This window comes from Bos javanicus, chromosome 15 (genome assembly GCF_032452875.1).
Source record: "Bos javanicus breed banteng chromosome 15, ARS-OSU_banteng_1.0, whole genome shotgun sequence".
Classification (NCBI taxonomy): domain Eukaryota; kingdom Metazoa; phylum Chordata; class Mammalia; order Artiodactyla; family Bovidae; genus Bos; species Bos javanicus.
The window spans coordinates 63,531,901-63,548,660 of record NC_083882.1 but is presented as its reverse complement, the minus strand read 5'-3'; the positions used below and the strand labels follow the sequence as shown (position 1 = coordinate 63,548,660).

The 16,760-nt window shown below is 36.1% G+C and overlaps 2 protein-coding genes across 3 annotated transcripts in view; both read left to right on the top strand.

The window, feature by feature from the left end:
• CCDC73 (coiled-coil domain containing 73) overlaps positions 1-16,760 on the top strand; it is a 112,404-nt gene that overhangs the window by 93,044 nt on the left and 2,600 nt on the right. The window contains exons 14-16 of one of the 2 annotated variants that reach the window (XM_061381050.1): positions 8,151-8,328; positions 9,396-10,898; positions 13,754-13,887. In XM_061381050.1, coding sequence (XP_061237034.1) covers positions 8,151-8,328; positions 9,396-10,898; positions 13,754-13,887 — 1,815 coding nt within the window. Of the gene's footprint in view, positions 1-8,150; positions 8,338-9,395; positions 10,899-13,753; positions 13,888-16,760 lie in introns of both variants that reach the window. The other variant, XM_061381049.1, reaches the window with a different exon arrangement.
• LOC133226935 (splicing factor 3B subunit 6-like) lies at positions 4,296-4,992 on the top strand. Its single transcript, XM_061381053.1, has one exon. It carries the CDS (start codon positions 4,440-4,442, stop codon positions 4,815-4,817), a length of 378 nt encoding a protein of 125 aa, XP_061237037.1. The 5' UTR covers positions 4,296-4,439; the 3' UTR covers positions 4,818-4,992.

Here is a 16,760-nt window from a genome sequence, read left to right as displayed (position 1 = left end):
CCACCTAGAGCCGGACATCCTGGAATGTGAAGTCAAGTGGGCCTCAGGAAGCATCACTATGAACAAAGCTAGTGGAGGTGATGGAATAATTTGCGCTGTTTCAAATCCTAAAAGATGCTGCTGTGAAAGTGCCACCAAATTTGGAAAACTCAATATGCCAGCAAATTTGGAAAACTCAGCAGTGGCCACAGGACTGGAAAAGGTCAGTTTTCATTCCAATCCCAAAGAAAGGCAATGCCAAAGAATGCTCAAAGTACCGCACAATTGTACTCATCTCACACGCTAGTAAAGTAATGCTCAAAATTCTCCAAACCAGGCTTCAATAATACGTGAACTGTGAACTTCCAGATGTTCAAGCTGGTTTTAGAAAAGGCAGAGGAACCAGAGATCAAATTGCTAACATCCGTTGAATCATCGAAAAAGCAAGAGAGTTCCAGAAAAACATCTATTTCTGCTTTATTGACTATGCCAAAGCCTTTGACTGTGTGGATCATAATAAACTGTGCAAAATTCTGAAAGAGATTCCAGACCACCTGACCTGCCTCTTGAGAAATCTGTATGCAGGTCAGGAAGCAACAGTTAGAACTGGACATGGAACAACAGACTGGTTCCAAATAGGAAAAGGAGTACATCAAGGCTGTATATTGTCACCCTCCTTATTTAACTTATATGCAGAGTACATCATGAGAAATGCTGGGCTGGAGGAAGCCCAGAAGAAACGCTGGAATCAAGATTGCTGGGAGAAATATCAATAACCTCAGATATGCAGATGACACCACCCTTATGGAAGAAAGCAAAGAACTAAAGAGCCTCTTGAAAGTGAAAAAGTTAGCTTAAAACTCAGCATTCAGAAAACTAAGATCATGGCATCCAGCCCCATCACTTCATGGCAAATAGATGTGGAAACAGTGTCAGACTTTATTTTTTGGGGCTCTAAAATCACTGCAGATGGTGACTGCAGCCATGAAATTAAAAGACACTTACTCCTCGGCAGAAAAGTAATGACCAACCTAGATAGCATATCAAAAAGCAGAGACATTACTTTGCCAACCAAGGTCCATCTAGTCAAGGCTATGGTTTTTCCAGTAGTCATGTATGGATGTGAGAGTTGGACTATAAGGAAAGCTGAATGCCGAAGAATTGATGCTTTTGAACTGTGGTGTTGGAGAAAACTCTTGAGAGTCCCTTGGACTGCAAGGAAATCCAACCAGTTCATCCTAAAGATCAGTCCTGAGTGTTCATTGGAGTGTTCAGTCCTTCCAAGGACTGATGCTGAAGCTAAAACTCCAGTACTTTGGCCACCTGATGCGAAGAGGTGACTAATTTGAAAAGACCCTGATGCTGGGAAAGATTGAGGGCAGGAGGAGAAGGGGACGACAGAGGATGAGATGGTTGGATGGTATTACGGACTCAATGGACATGAGTTTGAGTAAACTCCGGTAGTTGGTGATGGACAGGGTGGCCTAGCGTGCTTCAGTCCATGGCGTCTCAAAGAGTCAGACGTGACTGAGCAACTGAACTGAACTGAATACTAGCCACATAAATTGAATTGGAATGTGTTCCTTCCTCCTTAAAGAGTATTGTGTTGAACTGCTGTTGTTTACTAAATATTAGATACAATTCATTGGTGAAACTATTGAGGCTTTTTCTTTGTGGGAATATTTTTAGAAACAAATTTAGCTTTTAAATTATCAGATTATTCAGATTTTCAATTTCTTCATATGCCAGTGTGCAGAAAACAGTTGACATAGCAGGTTTGCAAAAGGCCTCTGGAAGACCTGCTTGTCAGTTTGGCTGTTGACTGATAACTGGAAATTGGATTTGGGGAGGGTTCCCACCATTTCCTAACAGACAGGAGTGATTCACTGTGCTTAAACTATTAAGTAGTTTACTTTGAACGTCTGCTTTCTTTCTGAAAGTCAGTAGTTTTCGTACATGCAAGGCAGAGAGTGACCAGCGGCCAATTAAGCTTTGAGCACCAAGTCTCTAATGAGCTTCCTAGTAGACAAAAGTCCACATTTGTGGTCACAATTATTGCTGCAGGAATTAAGCATGTCCTCTGTGACTTCACTAGGAGAAGACTCTTTTTATTTTTTGGAAATTGAATAAATTTATTCAGTTCAATTCAGTTGCTCAGTCATGTCCGACTCTTTGTGACCCCATGGACTGCAGCACTCCAGGCTTCCCTGTCTATTGCCAACTCCCGGAGCTTGCTTAAACTCATATCCATCAAGTCAGTGATGCCATCCAACCATCTCATCTTCTGTCATCATTATGTAACATTTTATGTGGGGAAGAACTTATAGAACTTAGTTCCAAAATTCATGTGAGAGTGAAGGGAGAGAGTAAATGACACAAACAGGAGATACAAATCAGCTGATTTCAAATTCAGATTATACCTACATGCCATAAGAGAGGACTCTTGAAAGAAGTTTGTACCTCGTTTCTTCCAGACTTCATCTCTTGTGCCTTTTCCCTTTGCTGATTTTGCTTTACAGTCTTTACTGTTATAAATCTTAGGAGTACAACTGTATATTGAGTTCTTTGAGTCCTTATATCAAATCACCAAACCTGGGGGTGAACTTGGAGACCTCCAGCACTGTCAATTTTGCTGATTTTTCTCCTTCAAGGGACTTGTCATTTTCATCTGAGTTATCAATTTATTGGTTATTGGCCCTTCTTCTTCTCTAATATAAACACTTAAAGCTATTAATTTTCCTCTAAGTACTGCTTTAGCTTCACTCTACAAATTCTGATGTATAGTGTTTTCATTCTTACTCAGTTGAACATATTTTAAAATTTCTCTTGTGAGCTCTTTGACCCATGAATATGAGTTGAATCTATAACCTTGCTGTTTAATTTCCAAATATTTAAGAATTTTCCAAGTATCTTTCTGTTAATGATTTCAAATTTAAGTAAGACTTTTTTTTTTCCCCCTATACCAAGACTTGTTTTTGGCCAAGTATATTGTCTGTCTTGGCAAATACTTCATATATTCTTGAAAAGAATGTATATTCTGTTGTTGGTTGGTGGAATGTTTTATAAATGTCAGGTCAGTTTGGTTGATAATATTGTTCAAATCTTCTTTATCCTTACTGATTTTTTGTGTACTTGTTCTGTCAGTCAATGAGAAATCATTAATTATAATTGTGAATTTATATTTCTCTTTTCAGTTCTGTCAGTTTTTGTTCACGTGTGTTTAAGCCCTGTTATTAGATGTATACACAGTTATAATTATTATTACTTTCTGATTAATTAACCTTTTTATCATTTAACATGTCCATCCTTATCCTAGTAATATTATTTTGTCTGGTATTAGTAAGCTACTGCATCTTTTATGATTAGTGTTTGCATTATGTATTTTTTTTTCACCTTACTTGTGTGTAAGGTGGAGAAGGCAATGGCACCCCACTCCAGTACTCTTGCCTGGAAAATCCCATGGATGGAGGAGCCTGGTGGGCTGCAGTCCACGGGGTCGCTAAGAGTTGGACACGACTGAGCGACTTCATTTTCTCTTTTCACTTTCATGCATTGGAGAAGGAAATGGCAACCCACTCCAGTGTTCTTGCCTGGAGAATCCCAGGGACGGGGGAGCCTGGTGGGCTGCCCTCTATGGGGTCACACAGAGTCGGACACGACTGAAGTGACTTAGCATAGCGTAGCATGCATGTAAGGAGTAGATCTCACATGGCAAGAGAATTTTAGCTGAGTTGTTAAAAATAACTAAGAATTTCCAGATAAAGATTTAAAATAGATGAAATAGCATGAGCAAAGAATCAGAAATGTGAAATATCGTAATTCAGTATGTAAACTAGATGTCTGTTAGCGAGGCTGCTGTAGAGGTTGCTAGCAGTGCAGTAAGTATCAGGAGAAGAGTTGAGAAGAGACTGAAGACAGACTATAAATGGCTGTATAGACTGTTCGTGGAACTTTGTTCTTGACCATGTCATTTGGGGGATTTTAAACAAGGGAGTAAAGTGATTAGATTACTTTTTTAAAAATATCATTTTGGTGATGATATGATTAGACAGTGAGACAAAGCTAAGACACAGGTCCCGGCTTGGAGAATACTGAAGTGGTTCAGGCAGGAGATATTTATTGCTGTTTTAATATTCATAAATGTACTATAGCTTGTAATATTACTTATAAGTGGCAAGTAATTCCTACTTCTGATTGATTATAAAATGAATATAGACTTCCTTCATAAGAAGTTGATCAGCATTATTTTATTTAATCGGACTATAAATCATGTTTTTAAGAAATGTAGATAGTACAGACACTTTAAAATAAGAAAGTGCGTCGAGTTAGAACAGCTTCCGGCGGGGTCTGGATGTTGATGTCCTGTATCTGATGCCTTGTTGCGCTCGAAAGTAAGCGAGCTCCAGAGGAGTGCGGAGAAATTCAAGTCTTTGCTGCTGTAACTTCATCAGCCCGCCAAGATGGCGATGCAAGCGGCCAAGAGGGCGAACATTCGACTTCCACCAGAAGTAAATCAGATTTTGTATATAAGAAATTTGCCTTACAAAATCACAGCTGAAGAAATGTATGATATATTTGGGAAATATGGACCTATTCGTCAAATCAGAGTGGGGAACACACCTGAAACTAGAGGAACAGCTTATGTGATCTATGAGGACATCTTTGATGCCAAGAATGCATGTGATCACCTGTCAGGATTCAATGTTTGTAACAGATACCTTGTGGTTTTGTACTATAATGCCAACAGGGCATTTCAGAAGATGGACACAAAGAAGAAGGAAGAACAGTTGAAGCTCCTTAAGGAGAAATATGGCATCAACACAGATCCACCAAAGTAAACGTTTTCTGCATTTTCACTTTGGACTAAAACCACTATTTTTTTTTTTTTAATGCTGAATATTGTGATTTCTTATTTGAGATTGAAAAAGACCCACTTGAAACTGATATATGTTAGAATATATTATGTTAATAAACTTGTAGCTTTTGGTAAAACAAACAAAAAAATAAAATAAAATAAGAAAGTGAAGATCATGCATAACCCCAGCCACCCAGAAATTATTAAAATTATGGTATATGACTTCCAGAGTTTTCCTGTACATCAGTTTGTATAGAAACAAATAGACATTCATATATATGTACTTCTTAAAAACTAAAATAAAATCATACTTTCTCTGATGTTCTGTAGACCATTTTTATTTAGAAATTTATTTTATTGTGGTAAAATATATAACATAAAATTTGCCATTTTAAAGTGTTAAGTTTAAAATTACAATTATAACTCAATGGCATTAATTACAGCTACAATGTTGTATAGTCATCACCACTATCTATTTCCAAAATTTCATCATCCCAGACAGAAACTGTGTAACCATTAATCAATAACTTCTGATTTCCCCCTCTCCTCGGGTCCTGGTAGCCTCTCATCTACTTCCTGACACTGAATTTGTCTATATATTTTATATAAGTGGTATTATACAATATTTGTCCTGTTTGGTTTCTTTTATTTAGATGATGCTTTCAGAGTTCATGCATGTTGTAGCACTTCATTCCTTTTTATGGTGGAATTCCATTGTTTGAATATACCACATTTTGTGTGTTCATTCTTCTGTTGATGGACACTTGGGCTTTTACCTTTTGGCTGTTGTGCTGTTTTGAACATTGACATGCAACTAGCTGTTTGAATCTCTAGTTTTAATTTTTGGAAGGTACATACCAAGGAGTGACACCAAGTGATTTCCACTTCCTGGTATTCATGTTCTATTGTAATACCCTCCATAGAGTTGGAGTTGGATCTAGTAACTTGCTTCTAGTTAATAGACTACAGCAGAAGTGATGCAATGTTACTTCTGAGATTAGGTTATAAGAAGACTGTGGTTTCTGTCTTGGGTGAACACCCTGTCTCTCAGTCTGTCTCTCTCTCTCAGTCTCTCTCTCTCTGAGACATATAAAAAAGTCCCAGCTATCCTACCAGAGAGCCCATATAGTGGAGACGCCCTAGAGGATAAAAGGCCACATAAAAGAGAACTGGGCACTCCAGCCAACAGCCAACACAACTGTTACCCATGTAAGTGAGCCTTCTAGAGGCAGAAGTTCCAGCCCCAAGTTTCAGATGATAGCTTGACTAGACACTCATGAGACACCGGGGTCAGAACCATCAAGCCAAGCCATTCCTCATCCATCTAAAAGATGAGATAGTAAATGTTTGCTATTTTAAACCACTGTTAACTCTTAATATGGCTGACCCTGGAACAACTCAGGGGTTAGGGGCACCAACCCTCAGAACAGTAAAAAAATCTGTATATAACTTATAATCAGTCTTTCATAAAAATGGTTCCTCCATATTGATGGTTCAGCATCCACAGATTCAACCAACTGCAGATGTATAGTACTAGAGTATTTACTGTTGAAGGAAATCTGTGTATAATTGGACCAGTGCTATTCCAACACATGATGTTGACATGTCAACTCTGTAGGTATCCTTTTAGGATTTCACAGTAGGTATTGAAACAGGATTTGAACCTATATTTATCCAACTCCAAAGCTCCTGGCAACTATCATACTATTTTTCTCAATCTCCTTTGCAAACTTCTCTTTTGCAAGTTTCTCTTTCCCTGCCTCTCCTTTGGGGATTTTCATTAGCATTTTATTCTTTCTTCTCAGATTATACTCTCAATCAGTCTCATCAACCAGTATGTCTGCAGTTGCCGTCTATCTGCCAGCGATCTTCAAACCTGTTTTTCCAAGTCAATTTTTCTCTTAAAAGCTCCCAATCAGTACATCTAAATGTTCACTAGACATCTCCACCTTTTTGTCTTAACTCTTCAGACTCAAGAGATTCAAAATGAACTCATGATATTTTTCTCTAAACCTCCTATTCCTGTTTTCTAGCTCAGTAAATAACACTCACCAGTCTCTTAGGTACCCACTCTGACCTCTGCAAGTCAGTCTTGACTTTCCTCTCAGTTTTTATATCCAGTCACTCAACAGTTGATAGTAGCTCAGTACATAATTCATGCATCTCTTCAGGCTTTTCAACTTTACTGATATCACCTGGACTGCTGTGGCATTCTTCTGATGCATCTCTCTGCCTCATGTATTGTTTCCCCTTAATTCAGTGTTTGTCAGATACCAAATGCAACTTATTAGTGATTCATGGAAATCAGCCTAGTAGTTTATGACTGGCATTCTTTTAAAAAGGAAATAAACTAATGTAGTATAGAAAACATTAGAATGTATCTCATTGAGTGGGTATGCTCATTGTGTTATGAGACATACTTATTTCTTATTGCAGTTTTTAATTAGTGAAGTTTGGAAAACAATCCATTCTTTATACTGTAGCCAGAATGGTCTTTCCAATCAGCTCATATTAATAACCTTATCTAAAATCCTTCAGTGACTTCTCATTGACTTCCTGGTAGAGTCTGAACTCCTTAGCATGCTCTTTGGGGGCCTTTAATGATCTAGGCCTAGCTCAAGACTCATTTCTCCCCATTCTTCTCACAGCATCTAAGCTCATGCTGAAGTAAATCACAGGTAGTTCCATGAAGTAGAACTACATGAAATGACTATAGTTCTGCTTGTTTTTAACATCTGTAAATGCCATTTCTTCTCCCTGGAGTGCTTCCTTATCCCCATCTATATTAAAATTGTCTGTTATTTCTTTTCCTATCTTTCCCAGTTGACCATAAATTTTTTGAGGATAGTGACTATATTTTGTTTATCATTGTATCCCAAAGCCTAGTGCAGTGCTTCCATGTAATAATGTTCAATATTTTGGGGGAATAAAAAGATGTTGAATTGCATCACTATTTTAAAGATACATAGAAACACCAAGCACTCAAAACAATTTGCCTGCCATGACTACTTTGCTTTTAATAAAGGAGTGATTCTTAATATGTGGTATTTGTAATAATGTGGAATGCATGTTTGAAAACATCTAAGGCTCTCCCATTTTATTTAAATATGATAGACTTTAAATGAACTTAGAGTGATCTTGTTATAAAGAGGAATATATTAAATGTAGTAAAAAAGTCATTTGGCTTTCAAATACAAATTGCTGGATGATTAACTGAAATATAGATTCCACTTTCATTAACAAAATTTGTTCAGATATTTTATGCTTTTTAACAATATGTTTTTACATTAAAGGAATCTTTTCCATTTTACACTAGAATCTTCCAGAAGTAAACACTGAAATGTCAGTGGAAAAATCAGGAAACACCATCATACAGAAATATAATTCCAGGCAAGAAATAAGGGAAGAAAATACCAAGAGTTGTTGTTTAGACACTGAATACAAAGAAAAAGGGGAAACAAAAGAAGGCCCATTTTTAGAGGAAATCATTATAGGTAATAAAGGTAACCCAGTTATATTGATGTTTTCTAATTTTTATATTGGTCTTTCAGGGGGATATCAATTTCAGTCTTCGCTTTGAGGACCTAGTAGTATAATTGGAGAAATACTTTTCCATTTGTATGTCTTAACAAAAGGACTTGTATGTCTTTTGAGCTGTTCTTTAATAGTCAGTATTCAGGGGAAAAAACACATTTTTGCTTTCCTTTCTTATCACTTACTCGTTGGCTTTTTGCATTCTGGTTTCTGCTTTCGTTTCTTTGCTGAGACTGTTCTCTGAGCTACTAGTAACCTTTTGATGACCAAATTCTAGAGCACTTTTCTTAGTTCAGATTACCTTTCTGTAACCATTGAAATAATTGACTAATTCATTCATATTGAAAAAGAATTGTTTAAAGAAGGTAATCTGAAGGTGTTCAAACCTAGGCTGAACAACCACTTGGTGGGGATGTTGTAGAGAGAATGATTGGATTAAAAAGACCCTTCATGGCCTACAGATTATTGTAACTATACTGAAATTTTGAAATCTGTGGTTAAAACCCAGATGAATAAAATTAATATCTTAAGTAGATATTCTGTACACTTTGCCCAAAAGTATTCCAGATTTTAAAAATATTTATAAGGTAGTGAGCAAAAAAGTGAAGAAAAGAAACCAGCTGGCAACTTCTGGATCTAGGTAATAAGAGAAATTACAATATGACTATTAGTGTAAATTAATTTTTATCTAATCAGCTGTGTGTTTGTATGGAATTGTACTGTATATGCAAAAGGAAGTAACAGACTAGAGAAATAACCAGTTTGTAATGCCCTCAACTTACTTTTTTAAACCAAAACTACTTTCTCTGTTATGAAATACAAATTTAATATAAGTAGAACCAAATATTTTACCATGCTTATTAAAGGGAACTCACTATTTATGTAAAACTGATGTCATTATGTTTGTATAATAGCTTGCCAGTGAAATATTTAAAATTAAATATATTTTTTAAAAACAGTTAATATGTGTTATAAAAGCAGGCTTTAGTATATAACCCAAAATTTTACTGTGTTCTCTTTATAACAGACTTACAGCTTTTTGAAAAAAGCTCCAAGAATAAAATTGATATTGTTGTGCCACAGGATGAAAACCAAAGTGAAATATCCCTAGGCAAAACCCTCGGCATAGAAAAAGAATTAATTAGTGAAGGACAAACCTTGGATATTACTGACTTTACAAAAGTGGTTACTACAGAAATAAAAAACAAGGTGGACTTGGAGAAAGATAATGAGTGTACAGAACTTAAATCACCAAGTATTCCCTTTGTAGTGGCAGATTCATCAATGGAAACAGAAAAGATCCATCTAGAAAGAACTGAAGGATTAGATCTTCACCATGCAAATACACATCTGGGGGTTGAAAATAACAGCACATCATTTAACAGTATTTTAAATGAGATGGCTTGCCATACAAATCATAAAAAAGATGTTTCTGAAGATGAGCCATTCAAACAACAGTTGAGATTGTTTCCAGGGACTCAAGAAAATACCACAGAGAAGGTAATTACAAATAGCCACCAAATCAAAACAGATCTGGATTCTTGTGTAGATATAAAAAGGAATCTTGTCCAGCCTCAGAAATATAGTTTACAGGATTCAAATAATGTTATGTTAGATGATAAACAATGTAAAATAAGACAGACACAACTGTTAAATAAAAAAAGTGAATGTAGCCTATTGCCATTTAAAGAAACTTCAGATGTTCAGCAAGTTGGTGAAGGTCCTTCAGAGCAACCTCAACTAGCTATTCCTTGTGATACAGCAATCAACCACCCCATTTCTTCTGCTGTTTTCAGTGACAATTTGAATGTACTTTTAAAGAATTCAGATAAAATTGTTAATATCATGCCTATGTTGGTGACACCCAACTCAAGCCCTGGGAAAAGAACTATATGGAAAAATCTAAATGATATGCAAAACAGTCAATTTGAGAACTGTTTGGGGTATCTAGAAAACAATGTGACTCTTTCCCATCTTCAAATTAACAATGAGAATATAGATGCTTCACAAGCCAAAGATATGAAAACTGCTAGTCATGTGAAAACTTCCACAGAAATGCAGTTTTCCAATAAAGAAAGTCAGATTGATGAGAATCAGATAACTGAAGTTAAAAAAAAAGACTACTTCCCTAATGAAAGACAGCATACATTGTTAAATAGTACAGAGAAAACGGAGTCATTAAATGACATTGTTTCAGGAAAAATTTACAGTGAAGGACAGCTGGAAGAATCATGTTCATTTCACATAAAGCCATCTGGAGATTTAGTAAACATAAGTGGAAGGTCAGCCTTTGATCTTTCAACTTCAGATAAAAAAACTGAGAAAACTCTAGTGTATGTGAATTTTTTAGGCCCTAGTTCTTGGTCAAAAGTAAATCAAATTGAAAGTCAAACAGTGAGCACTTCAACATCTAGCATTCCTTTGTTGCTGAACGAGAGACCAGTAAGTCTGTTAGAAAACAAAAAGACTGTTTCGATGACACTTTGTAAAAATGTTAGTGTGGATGAGGCCAGGAATGATGTTGGACCAGGTAAGAAAATAATTATTTTAAAAATTGCTTTTCTACTTATTGGTAAAAATTTTCCAGATTGTTTAATATGAAAATTTATATTACTATATATATTATTTTGCCTAAACCTAAAGACTCTGTATATGTATATATATATATAAAAGTAGGAAAGGTTTTACTTAAATGGAAGCAGATTTCTTTTCATTTAAATCTGAACCAGTATTATCAACATAACATGTACAGAGGTCAACTGCATTTTGGAAATTAAAAAAAAAAAAATCCTTTTCATTATCAAAGAACTGAAACTAGCAAAAACAATCACATTTGTGTCATTAATTTTAAATTAGGACCATCTACCTAATCCAAGTCTCTTTTTTTTTTCTTACTTTCTAGAGCAAATGCAGTAAAGTTGTTGATAAGGCTTCTGCCTGCATTCATGTTTACTCCTTTTCTTTCTATACTAAGAACACACACAAAACAAGCTTCCTTCTCTCAGAACTGTTTTAGTTTCTCTCGCTTTCTTCTAATTTTTCCCTCCTTCCTTAATTTTTCTGTTTTGTCTGTCCCTTCACTAGCACCACAAATCCAGCTCTTTGTTTTTTTTTGTTTGGCAAGTAATAGTGAAGTGAAAGTCACTCAGTTGTGTCCAACTCTTTGCGACCCCATGGACTGCGTAGCCTACCAGGCCGCTCTGTCCATGGCATCTCCAGGCAAGAATACTGGAGTGGGTAGCCATTCCCCTCTCCAGGGGATCTTCCTGACCCAGGGATGGAACATGGATGGATCCCTTGCATTGCAGGCAGATTCTTTACCACCTGAGCCACCCAGGGAAGCCAAGTGAAAGTGTTAGTTGCTCATTTGTGTCTGATTCTTTGTGACCCCATAGATGATAGTCCACCAGGCTCCTCTGTTCGTGGAATTCTCCAGGCAAGAACCCTGGAGTGGGAAGCCTTTCCCTTCTCCAGGGGATCTTTTCAACCCAGGGATCAAACCTGGGTCTCCCACATTGCAAGCAGGTTCTTTACCATGAGTCACCAGGAAAGCCCCAAGTAATAGTGAGGTGTAACATTACCTTTCATATCCTTGATATATATTGTTTGAAACAGTTTAAATTGAATCCCTTAATAGTTATAGATCAATATTGATACATTCAAATAGTCAATATTTCAGATTGTAGGGACTGTTCTATTCTTTAGAGTGTAGTAAAGACTACCACATGATATAAAAACATCCTCCAGAATAAAAAAAGAGGGATGGGGAGGTAAATGGATGACATACACATGACTTAATATTGAAGGTACTGAAACTAGGTGAGAAGTACATTAAGGTTCGTTCTCTCTACTTTTATGTACTTTAAAATTTTCATATTAAAGACATTTTAAAATAGAAATGCAGTATATCTCATGTATAGGTATTGTATAAATGTAACAAAGATAATCACTGTTTAAGAAGTATAATAATAATAAAAATGTTTATTTGCTAATAGCAATCTCAACATGTTTAAGTTGTTGGGGCTGTTAGACAGCCTTAGATTTTTAGGGAAATTTGCCTTGACTTCCCTGGTGGCTCAGACAGTAAAGCATCTGCATACAATGCGGGAGACCCGGGTTCAATCCCTGGGTCAGGAAGATCTCCTGGAGAAGGGAATGGCAACCCACTCCAGTATTCTTGCCCCCACCCAAAAAAAGGGGGGCTCAAAGAAATATTTGGGGCTTCCCTGGTAGCTTGGACGGTAAAGCATCTGCCTACAATGAGGGAGACCTGGGTTCGATCCCTGGGTCTGGAAGATCCCCTAAAAAAGGAAATGGCAACCCACTCCAGTATTCATGCCTAGAAAATCCCATGGACCAAGGAGCATGCGCTACAGCCCACAGGGTCACAAAGAGGTGGACACGACTGAGCGACTTCTCTCTTCTTTGCCTGTTTAACAATATGCATTTAGACCCATTACACAAATATGGCTTATTAGGAAAGCTTTGCATGGCCCCTCTGACTTTAACAGGCTTCTTTTAAAAAGGAAATTGAGAAAATTTTAAAAAGAAGTGGGAATTAAAAGCAAAGCAAGTATATCTTATTTGAATGGAGAAGTAATTAGGGAAAAATACAAAACACAAAAACACTGTAAAATCTCATTTCACAAACTCATTTTCCTAATATAATAAAATGCATTAACTTCAGATTCCATTAATTTTGTCTGTCAAATGCAGCAGTTTAATGCTGTTAGTCAATGGACAGGTCTAACATTTACCATTTTCTTACAAGTCTTTCCTTCTAAATTAAATCTCAGTGATAGGATGCAAGGAGAGATGACTAAAATTCTATAGTAATTCAACTTGTAAAATACTCAGACTCATAAAAGATACTCCTAAATATCTTTTAGCCTTCAAAGACATGTTGCTCTAAATTGTTATCTATTTATTAAAACACAGTGACCCCCTACTAGACAGCCCTTTGTTGGCCTTCTTATAGTCAATTTCTTTTTAAATATAATTTAGAAATCTTTCAGTTGGTTCAGACTTTTCCCTTTATATTAGTAAGATGTTTACTATATAAATGTTTATATGCATAGGCAGTCCAGTAACCAGGGGAATAAGGATAACATTTTAATGTATGTTATATTGTTTGAGAAGATCCTAACACTGTGTCACTGGTGGTAATGTGAAATCAGCAGGTTTTTGAAAGTAGCAATAAAATGTTTTCTGAAATGAAGTACCTAATGTAAGAGCAAAGTCTATGAAAACCAGTATTCAATATAAGAATATAGAAATTGTTACTTTTAAAATACCAAAGCATGGGATCAGAGAAAAACAAGTTTAGTCACTAAAATGAGTCCCTGGAGAATAAAATTCAGTTGTCATTTCCTCTTTGTCAACCAGATACTACCAGCATTAACAGAGTTGCTGACACTTTGAATAACTCAAGTATCCATCCAGATCCCAGGGGAGAGCCCAGTGAAGAGAGGAATGCAATTGCAAAGACTTTTTATGATTCTTCTTTTCCCACAGAACATGTAAGTCAATTAAAAATATTGCCGAGCAGACCTTAGTGAGCTAATTCTACAGATATGTGTAGAACTGTATGCATCTGGATGGTTTAAGACCTAACTGATCTCCAAAATAATATCAAGAGGGCAACATGGCACCATTTTTCACAATTAAGGTTGATGGAAAACAGCAGGAAAAAGTCACAGTGTATAAATCAAATAGATATAATCCAGCCTGTTTGGGGAAGGAGAGTGTGAGGTAGTGTATCATGTACTTCTATTTTTTAGTCACCTAAATTTAGGAATAGTGGCATTTGAGCATTTACTTATTTAAACTATTAAAAAATAGTTGACTCATTTGAGCATTTTACATTATAATAAAAGCTGTCTTAAGTTGTTTTTAACAGTGCTTAAAGGTAATTTATATTATTTTCAGAAATTGACTATTCCAAAGGAAGAAATTTGTCTATTTTAAATTATTTCAATTAAAACACAGTATGTGAAAGGATCAAATATTCATAAGTATATGATATCAAGTATGGATATAAATATTAAGCAAAGTATTTGTAGACGTTATATGGCTCCAAGAGTCCATTTGTCATATGAAAAGCAACTAACTACAATCGACAGGTTTTTGTTGGGTTTTTTTGGAAAATTCTAAGTTTTTAAACTTAAGTGTGCAAAACTTCAGTGCAAAAATGGCTGTATTGTTCAAAGTCTAAAAAACAAATACAGCTGCTATAAGGAACCCAAAAAGGTTAGGAAAAATGACAAAAAAGCAACTGCATAGTCACTGTATATTTTAAATGTTAAAGATGCACATTAAACAACTTTTTTGAGCACTGTTACAAAGTGAAAATTATAGCAGTAACACAGCCTTATGAGTAAGTTTCTAATAGTACATTTTATTTCCATTTTTAAATTTGAGAAACCTCAAGTAAGGTAGCCTAACTGTCCCTTTGGGAAAGTTTAAACTAAAATCAGGATCTGCGTTTTTCACCTTTGCATAATTGAGCTCAAAACCAAATCATTTCAGCTTGATGTGCAAATGTTCAATCTTTAAACTGTGGTGACTAATGCACAGTAGACTAGGCACTGGGAAATCTAAGTTCTGACCTTTAGCTAATTGGGTAAGTCATAGAATCAAATCAAAAGCAAAAAGAGGCTTGAGTATCAAAGGTAGACATCCATTCTGATTGGGTTGAATACTTAACACTTCTAACATAATTGTTCTATTTTCAAACAGTTTAAGGGTATGATGGAAATTTCACATCGCGCTTCAAGCCCATTTTTATTTAAAAAAAAAGAAAAAAACCCAATAGATAAGTTCTTTGTAGTGCATCCCTAATGCTTTTTCTGTAATTAGTTAAGAATTTCTAAAATTTAAAATTTTGAAGAAATATTCCCACAACAGCTTTAAAACCATATTGAGGCAGTGACACAAATGTGAAATAATTTTCCAGAGCATTAAGAACAGTTTGCAGTGGACTTAGACTAGGTATCTTGGCTGTTACATGCTACATTCTCAGTTTTTCTTCTCAATTTTTGTTAATAGAAAAGTCTCTTCTAAAAATAGTGGTGTGGGGAACACACACTAACTGTCTGTTTAGAAAAGTGATCATCACTTGGTGTCAAGTAGTGTGCTCTGTATCATTGTCCCAGCTGATGCTTGGTTACCAGTTAACATTTAATATGGGACAAATTTAAAAGCAGGTGAGCTCTTTTGCTTAGTCTACTGAAAAGGCTGTGATCCCTGGATTAAACAAGACCAATCTAACCTCTTTTACTTATCCTTTTCTACATCACAGGCTGTTGAATGACAGCTCATGGGTCATATGCAGCCTATTGCCTGGATTGTGACAACAATAAAAGCTTATCAGAACAGCCACACCCATGCCTTTACCTGTAGTTCTACGGCTGCTTTTGTGTTAGTGACACAGTTGTGAGGGAGGCCACTTGGCCCACAAAGCCAAAAATGTTTACTCTGGCTCTTTTACAGCAAAAGTTTGCCAACTCTTGTTCTAAACGAAAAGTGAATTTTATGAAGACTTATGACCAGAAAGGGAATAAAAGTTCTTTAACTTTTTCAACATATTTTTATGTATACTGTCCACATCAGTCTTGTAAAATTCTGGGTAGTTACATTATGAGTTAATTCACTTTTCTCCTGTAGATCCAGAGTAATGTGTTTTTTTTTTATTCTTAGAGGGGGTTCGGTTGGCAGCCTGCTGCAATCTTGATTACACACAGGAATGAGGATGGGAGAGAGGGGCCAGAGTAAGCAGTCACTTGTTTACACATTCAGTATTAGGTTCATTCAGAATTTTAAAATGTAACCACAGGCTTAAAGAAAGAGGACTACTGCTACTAGGCTGGGGAAAATTTTAGGCTAAAGAGCAGATCTTTTGAGTCAGGCAGAAAGAGGTGAAGAGGTGATTTTTTAAGAAGGAAAGGAAGGAGCAAAGATATATGGCAACATGTGTATAACTAGAATTACTGCTGTAGGCTGCAAAACCTAAGTTAAGCTAAATAGGACAAGTTAAGTGTAAACTATAAAATTATATCCTGCTTCTCTCTAAGGCCAATCCTTGCTTCTGCCCCTCCCACTAAGTAGGAAAAAGGGAAGTGTAATGTGTGAATGTCTCCCTCCTTTTTCCATCAAGTCAAAAGATACAGATTTTGGGAAATTGGGTAGTTTGTACTTGGTGTCAAAGCACCAAGATGTTTCTAGCATTTTGTTGGCAAAACAGGACCATTATGTCATACAGATCATCAAATCATTTTACTCCAAAAGTAGTAGCGACCTAGCTTTGGATTTGGTCTACTTCTGTTAACTATTCTCAGTATTGCATGAGGCCCACACAATACCACGCATGGATGACTTTAGTTCATTTTGGCTC